At 42.0% G+C, this 8,739-nt stretch overlaps 1 protein-coding gene across 2 annotated transcripts in view; it reads right to left on the reverse strand.

The window, feature by feature from the left end:
- The window catches only part of Pkd2 (polycystin 2, transient receptor potential cation channel), a 52,223-nt gene extending 45,180 nt beyond the window's left edge, over nt 1-7,043 (reverse strand). Inside the window, exon 1 of one of the 2 annotated variants that reach the window (XM_046457635.2) lies at nt 6,372-7,043. In XM_046457635.2, the coding sequence (XP_046313591.1) occupies nt 6,372-6,960 (589 nt within the window). In that variant the 5' untranslated portion in view covers nt 6,961-7,043. The remainder of the gene's footprint in view (nt 1-6,371) is intronic. The other variant, XM_046457633.2, reaches the window with a different exon arrangement.
- Nucleotides 7,044-8,739: the final 1,696 nt, after the last annotated feature.

Genomic DNA, 8,739 nt, shown 5'->3' on the forward strand with positions numbered 1-8,739 from the left:
TTCTAAGAAAGAAACAAGTCCCCTTACTTATATTTTTATATGATCAATTATTAAGTGTTTTTTACTTTTTCTAAACTATTCTACCTACCTCCTCAAATATTTATGGGTTTTAACATTTTCATTCCATTTTCTCACTCAGTGTGTGTTTGTGTGTGTGTGTGTGTGTGTGTACATACATATAGGATCTACTTTACATTCTGATGGGTGAGAAGTGACTACATCCACAAATAGGTAAAATAATTGTCCTGCAGTCAACTATTTCTCTTGTTTAATATCACTGATAAAATAAGAACAGTTAAGTATGTAACTCTTATCCAAAATAGGGGAACTTGAATTGTACATTCCATAGGTGGCTTAGACTTCTATGGCCCAAAAGATTTTTCTTTTCTTTCTCTAGAAACCTAGTTTTCTTGTCTGGGTTAATTGCATCAAGTCAGAAATAGGCCCTCCTCTTAGCCCTCACATGGAGCTGTTCCACAGTCCTGACAACCTCTTTCTTCCATCCTCATGTGTCTGGTTGTGGCCTTAGTCACCTCTCCCCACCAGCCTGCTCCTGACCTGGGGTTCAGAACCATCCACCTCACCCCATCCTCTCTGTCTTCCAACTGCCTACTGGAAAAAGTTCCAATTCCATAAAGTTAGCTGCAGGTTTGCTTGGTCCTGCTCCCTCGGTGGTTCCCTCCCTGAATTTCCACCTCATACTTTCAAAATGTAGCTCAAATTTGACCCACTCTGGAAGTCTCTGACCTCCTCAGGCAGAACTAGCCCCCTCTTCTTTGGGTTCTTCTATCCCTTGGACCTGAGTAGGGGTAGTAGAGGTGATAAAAAGTTTAAAAAGTTGGGTCCTGGTGCTATTTTTTCTGTATCCCTAAGACCTACCATAAAAGGGATTCTCAAAATATGACCATTGATTGCATGAATTCTGTTACTAGCATAACCTTAACAATCTCCAAAGAGGAGCAAACTTCCCTCAAAAGAATCCCTCCAGGTAATGAAAATACAAACCCCCATTTGTTCAAAATCATGGTGCAAACAAAAGAGGAAAAGGAAGCGATAAAGTTTGAGTTAAAAATAAGGGAAAGTAACAGTAGCCAAAGGGTGGGGGGGTGGTTGGAGGAGAACCATGTTTACTAACTAAGGAAAGGATAAACAAAACATGGTATAGACATACAATGGGACACAATTCATTCATAACAAGGAATGAAGTGCCGCTACATGGATGAACCTTGAGAACATTATGCTAAGTGAAATAAGCCAATGCAAAAGGACAAATATTGTTTGATTTCACTTATTATATTAGATAGATATGGATTGAGAATTTCATAGAGGCAGAAAATAGAATAGAGGCTATCAGAATTTGGGGTAAGCAGGAATAGGGAGTCAGTGTTAAATGAATACAAGGGTTCTGTGGGATGATGACAAAGTTCTGGAAATAATAAAAGTAAAGTACATTCATTATGTTATGAATTTACTTAAATGCCACAGAATTATGCATTCAAAAATGGTTAAAACAGCAGCTGGAGTTGTGGCTCAGTGGCAAAGGGCTTGCCTAGCATGTGTGAGGTACTGGGTTCGATTCTCAGCACTGCATATAAATAAAAAATAAAGATCCATTAGCAACTACAAATACAAAAATAAAATAAAATGCCTTAAAAATGGTTAAAACAATATTTTTCTGTTATATATGCCATTTTTTTTAAAGAAAGGCAGGCTCTCTTACTCTCTAGATCAAGAATTTGGATATGCAAATTTATCTGGAATATTCTAATGAATTCACATTTGTAAGGAGAATGGATGGCTGAAGTTATGTTCGGGCATTCCAAGGATATACTATAGTGGATAATAACACCTTTGGGGTCCAATGCTTGGAATTAAATCCTGATTCAAGCATTTAATAGTTGTGACACTGGGCAAGTGATCTAACCTCATCCGTAAAATGGTGGTGATGATAGTACTTGCCTCACAGGGTTGTCCTGAGGATAAAATCAAAGTATGTACATAATAAAGAGTTCAACACAGTACCTGGAACACAGTGAAGAATGGATTATTATTATTCAATTTATCAACTTTCAGCAAGGCTTCTCAACCTCTACGCTCTTGACATTTGGGGCAGGAGATAATGCACTGTGGTAGGAGCGGGGGACCATATGTGCATTGTAGAATGTTTAGTAGAATCTTTGCCCTCTACCCAGAGATACCAGGAGTGCCCCTCACAAACACACACCTCACACCCTGATTTAAAAAAAACAAAAATTGTACTGGGAACCTGCCAAAGACCCCTGAAGGACAAAACTGCCCTTGAACTCAGGCTGAAGGTTGAAGGCTTCCAATTTAGAACAATGCACTGCTGTTGATGAAATAAGACTGAATTCTGAAGCCTTAAGAAAATTAGATGAATTCTCATGAAATGCAACAAAGAATAGTGGGTTCCATGTTTATTGTTCTGGTTTAGTACCATCAACTACAGCCAAGTTCATATCTTTTTTAAGTCTTAATCACTGTGAATATTCTCCCCTAAAGATATCAAAAGGAAAGGCAGGGAAAATCAAGAGTACAGCACAGTACACATAAGAGTACAGCAAAGTCACTATCAAATACAAAAAGCAGACCAATTTCAATATCAGGGTCTGATTCCTTTAGAAGAGTACACCTAATATTTCACTTGAGCCCTAGCACCAATATAGCAGAGACTGCTAGCTGTCTAACCAAATCCATTTCTTCCCTCTAGACAAGTGGCTATTATCATACTTCCCAACCTCTTTTGCTGGTATCCTTTGCTATGTGATTATGAACTTTGCCAATGGAGCGTAAGTGGGGGTTATGGGGACCATTTCCAGGATGAAGCCTTTAAGTCAACAGCAGTGACAAGCCATCTTTATGCTCTAGTCACAAGAACCTGGATATCCAGCTTTGGTCATGGATATCATGACAGGGCCCTGGCAAAGCCACATGAAAGAAGGAGCCTATGTCCCCGAATAACCCCATGGAGGAGAGCTGCCACTAACCTGGACACCCTCCTTAGAATGTAATGAGGATAAGAAATCAACTTTAGTTCTTCAGGCCACCAAATGGGAAAAAAAGGTGTTTATTCCTTATAGTAACTTAGCTCACCCTGACCAATGTGACTAGTTGAACATTCCTAATGCAAAAATTTGAAATTCAAAATGTTCCAAAATCTGAAATCCTTTGAGCACCACCTTGATCCCTCAAATGGAAAACTCTACTCCTGAATTCATTTGATATATCATAGTTAAAATGCAAGTGCACTAACATATTGTATAAAATTATTTACAGACTATGCATATAAGGTATATATGGAACATATATGTCATCTTTAGTCTTGGGTTCCTGCCCCAAGATATCTCATTGTATATGTAAATATTTCAAAATCTGAAAAAAAAAAAAATCCAGAATCTAAAATACTTCTTGGTCCAAGTATTTCAGATAAGAAATATTTAACATATATTTTGTAATTTCTTAGGAACCAAAATAGCCCAAGAATACATATTTAAAATAACAAGAAAAAACTGACTTTAGCAAGTTAATACAATCATAAATCATTCGACTTTAGAAATCCAGACTATATGATAACTCAAAGAGAGTGCCACATTTTACCTTTATACTAAGAAAAGTTTTAAAATATATAAATAAAGAGTAAAGAAGATTGTTGGGAATCTCTCTTAGTCTGGGGCACTGCCTGTATCTTCCAGCCATCCTTTGCTGCCCCTGGTCCACATTTTCAGCACCTTCACCCTGGCTACTTCCTACTCAGTCTCCTCGCTTGGTGTCTCCCTTTTCAAGTTCTCCTGAAATACAAGTTCTCCTGCTCTCCAAGCTGCTGACTCCTAGCTCTTATCAGCATGTTCTGCTCCTACTCAGAAATCTTCAGTTGCTTCTTAATATTTAGGAAGACATTCTCAATTCCTTGTTTAGATACAATGTATCCCACAACCAGCTCTCAGCACTTCTTCGCTCACCATGTTCTACTAGAAAGACAGATCTATCTACTGTCCAAGGAGCAGGAAGGACCATTTGCTGTCCATCTCAGATTCATGTCATTAAACAACAACCAAGTATGCTGAAGCTTGTTTAAAGTCAAAAAGGCGGGAGAACTCCAGACAATCTCCTGACCACTCCAAGCTCCAATAATTTCTCCTACCTTTAAAAATCAAAAAGTTACTTTCTTCTGATCCTGGGGCACTGCTTACATATTACAAAAAAGATTTCCATCATCCGTATCCTGAGAGGGGAAAATAATGGAATCCATTTATGGTTGTTAATTTTGCATTTCTTGGTTCTCTCCATAAGAAAATGGTGATGTACCACTCTGGTTTATTTCCTTTCCTAGCTGCTAGCACATGATTAACTACATACTAGGTGATATTTATCAAGTTGTTTATCTAGTAAGCAACAAGAATGCCAACTATATCTCTCCCTAACAGAAATAAAACAAAATTTAAAACATTTTCTATAATTAATAATTATGCTTGAGTCTCCTCTCCTATAAGTTAGACCCCTGATGGATTTTTTTCCTTCTTATATTTATCAATTAAATATAACTGATATTACCAAGGAAACAGATGAACAGATTCACAGGGCCTACCACTGGGAAGGGGTGCACAGCCTCCATGTCCTTTCCAGGAACACCACACTCCAGAAGTCCCATGTGTTCAGCTATGTGGAAGTTCCCACTGAAATGGTTTGACTAGTATTCACTGTAATAGCCCTCAAATTTTTCTTCAAAAGAAATAAATGTGTATATATCCTCAAATAAAAATACATATTTCATTTTATTATATTCCATTATTGAGTTTAGTGAAAGGTTGTTTTATTAAATAATCTGAGTTTTAAAAGATCATGTGACTTATTAGTATTTATTAACTTAAACTTCTCTCTCACTTCACTGACTTTTTAAAATCACATTTTACATAGTATAAAATAATATCTAATTAATTTTGATATAATTTTGATCCTTAAAAACTACTAGTGCTTTACTAACATGCTCATTTAGGTTATCAAAAACTATCTTTTGTTCTCCATCATATCCTTAACCAAATACCCTCAATTAAATATCCTGAATCAAATAAACTAGTACAAGCACACACATAAAAGAAACACAATTTATAATATTTATAAAGCACTCACAATATGGCAAAGGCTTCCTTCCCATTTTGGATATCTCATTTAATTCTTCCAACAAATCAAGAAGTACTATGATTATCTCTTTTCTTTTTTAACAGATGCAAAATTTAAGAGTCAAAGAGGTCAAACTTGTTCAAGGTTATATAGCCAACAAGTAGCAGAACTGGGACTCCAATGTAGGCCTGACCTGTCTTAATTACACTGCTATAACAATATCTGTAGAGTTTTTGTGAACCATTTCCAAAATTGACAGGGAAATGTAGGGAGGGTTTCCAAAAAACTGAGAATGGAAACTTGTAAAGATGGATATTAAAATAATTTGGTGGTAAGAGTCAATGCAACACTTTTCCAAGGATGCGTCTTACAAAAATTTATAAAACAGGATCTCACTTGCTACTATAAAAATCTGTGTCCTCTTAGTAGGCACCAGATAATTTGAAAACTCCTCTCCTGCCTTTTGAGTGCACCCAAGTCATACACATTTATCAAGTGGCATCTGAAGATTTCATCATTTTGTTGGAATTCCAAGGAACATTGTTATTTAAAAACAACTTTTTTCTTTTAAGCAATGTAATCTGTTCTTTGCAACTGTTTTAGAAAAATGACTAGAACTAGAAATGGCCCAAACATCTACTATCATAGACATTATTTTTATTCTATTTATGGTGTTCTCAACAACTCCTCCCCAAATTGTGATACACACATCATCAAAACAACATCGATGACAACCTAATGACACCCCTCCCATAATTTGGATAACACTGTGTTGTTTTCTTTCCAGAACGGAATGGGGGAATAATGGAACATCAACGCCGGAGGAACAGCAGGCAAGGGAGCTAGTTTATTTTGTTCTGGATTTTGTGACATTAAGAAAACATGAAATTGCAACCATCATCAGTTATACTGGAATCTTCATCCCCCCCCCCCCCAACGAAAACCCAATTTGTCTTTCACTTGTTCTCACTTGTTTAGGATATGTCTCATGCGGACATATCCTAAAGAGGGAGGAACCCAATAAATTCTGACCAACACCGGCTCAGTGGAATTCCACGAAGGGTACCGGAAATACAGCAGAATTAGCAGAGGTGGGGAAGGCGCTTCCAAAGGAGGCGGGGACCTAGAGGGGAACGCGAGGTGGAGGCCTGGACAGCTATCCGCCAAGGGCGAGAGCTCCGGCCGCTAGTGGCAACTCTGGTTTGTGCATCAGCCACTGCTTGTCGCGGTCTTACCTCGCAGCCCTCGAAAAAGCCTCTCAGCCCAGGCCACGCGGGGCGGCTGCCCGTCCAGGGGGAGGTGGCGATGCAGTGGGTCCCCGCCGCCGACCGGGCTAGGGCACGGCGGACCCTGGTCCTCTCGTCTGCGCCGCCTCCCGTTCGGGTGGCCAGATCCGTGGTAGCTACTCAGCCCCCGGCCGCGGGCGCCCCCAGAGCTCACAGTGGAAGAGACTGCTGACCTCCGGCTGCCCGGGCGCCACTCCACGTCCATCTCCACCACCATTCCCCCTTCTTCCCCTTCCACCTCCTCTTCGTCGTCGTCTTCCTCAGCCTCGAAGCCCGGGTTATCGCGGCTCCACGCCTGCCTGGAGCAGGACGAGAGCGGAGGAGAAGGGGAGGCAGAGGCTCCCGCTGGAGGGTCCCGCGCGGCAGCCTGCCGGATGCGCTCCATCTCGATCTCCAGGCCCCGCTGCTCCCGGAGGCCGCCCGGGGCTGCGAGGCCCGCGCCGCCCGCCATCAGCCGGCCCGGGCCGGGAGCTCGGGGCGGGGGCTGCCGCTTCACGTCCCCGGGCTGCTGCGGCTGGACGCGGCTGGAGTTCACCATCGTGGTCACTGGCGCCCGGCGCGCGGATGCGCTGCGCCGCCCTCGGTGCTGCCCGCCGCAGGAGCCATGTTCTTTTCTTCCCGGGGCCGCCGCCGCCCGCTCCCCGCCCCCGACCGCCCCGCAGTCCCGCGTCCCTCGCCCGCCCCCTCGGCCCGCCTCCCCTAGCCTCTCGCCTCGCCTAGCCCAGAAGCCGTGGCGCGCTGCTTGGGGAGGCGCGAGGAGATTTCCCCCACGGCCGGCGCGCGCCCTGCTGAGCCCCGGCCCGCGTTCCAAGTGGAGTCGGAGCTGAAGCCCCGGCGGGCGCCCACGTTCCATTCGGGTAGAGGCTCAGTAAGGGAGGGAGTAGCTGATCCGCCCGACTGCGGGGAGACCTCCAAATAATGGTGCTGTTTAACTGCTAGCCACTATTGCCTTGATTTATTGAAGCGTTTAACGCAAACACCCAGAGAGAGAAATATCGAAATTCTTTGGTAGGATGGCGTGAATTAGTAAAATCCAGCTAAAACTGAAGTCTCAGCAGGAGCAAAGAAAACTTTCCCTCTTTTGGAGACCACCAGCACACTACTAAGACTGACTTGCTTTGCATTCTGCCACTTTTCTCTCCCTGATTTTGCTGTTTGGTGGTTTCTTCAGTCTTTAGTTGGCTTCTCCACACATTGTGGGGATCCCAAGGATTGGGGCTTGGATCTCAGATCACTAGTGCTTCCAAGGTGATTTTATGTATCCCCTTAGCCAGCACTAGCCTCTGAGTAACAGAGTCCTACATTAGGCCCGAAGTCTAGAAATTTATTTCTGTTCAGCTCACACAGCTGACACAGCTTACACAGACTGGACGTTCAAACTCAATCTACCCCAAATTGAACTTTAAATCCTTTCTCCACTTCTAAAACTGCTTCGCCCACACTCTCAGTTGAAGATCTATGCATCAGCACTGCCTTCCTGACTTCCCAAGCTACTTTTCTACATGATACTTTTATCTGTCTGCTCTTCACCTCCTGCACCTCTTGTTCTCTGAATCTTGTTATTTCTGCCCCCAAATGTCTCTCTGATGAAATTTCTGCTTTTCATTCCCACTAGCCTTGTTTTACATCTTGTTATTCTACATTGGGGCAAATGACCTCCCTTCAATTCTACCTCTTTTCTCCTTGTCAGTGTTCCACTGTTTCCAAATTATATTACAGAATCAAAGCTGCTAATTTATCATATTGATGCTTAGACATCTCTGTGGGCTTCCAGCAGTTTAAATAACATTTAATTTCTGTAGTTTGCTTTAGTAAATGTTCATGGTCTGCTCCTGTATTACTTTGCTAACACAGAGCTACCATAACAAACTACCAAGGTCAGGGTGGAACAATGGAAATTTATTTTCTTTAAAGATGTTGGTGTGAAAATGGATCATCTTTTCTCTGTGTCATTACTTGGTCTTCTCTCTAATCTTCTTTTCCTACAAGGACACCAGTCATATTGGATTAGGAACTTCCCTAATAAGTTCACTTAAAGCCTATCTCCAAGTGTACCCATATTCTGAAATTCTAGAGTTAGACCTTCAATGTTTCAATTAATGGGAGGACACAATTCAGCTGGTTACAGCCTCTAAGATACTTTTCTAGTATGGTTTCCCATTCTGTACATCTGTCTATTCAGTATTATTTGTTGGTTCCTATGCACTCATACATGCTGATCATATTTAGATAGTTATGGCTACCCATCACCTGATCTAGGTGTCTGTGTCCTTCTCCTGATTGTAAGCTTCTCAAAGGCAGGACTGGTGACTGGTCC

Source organism: Marmota monax, unplaced genomic scaffold (genome assembly GCF_021218885.2).
Source record: "Marmota monax isolate L192 unplaced genomic scaffold, Marmota_monax_Labrador192_F-V1.1 WCK01_AAM20220418_F8-fsc00128, whole genome shotgun sequence".
NCBI lineage: Eukaryota > Metazoa > Chordata > Mammalia > Rodentia > Sciuridae > Marmota > Marmota monax.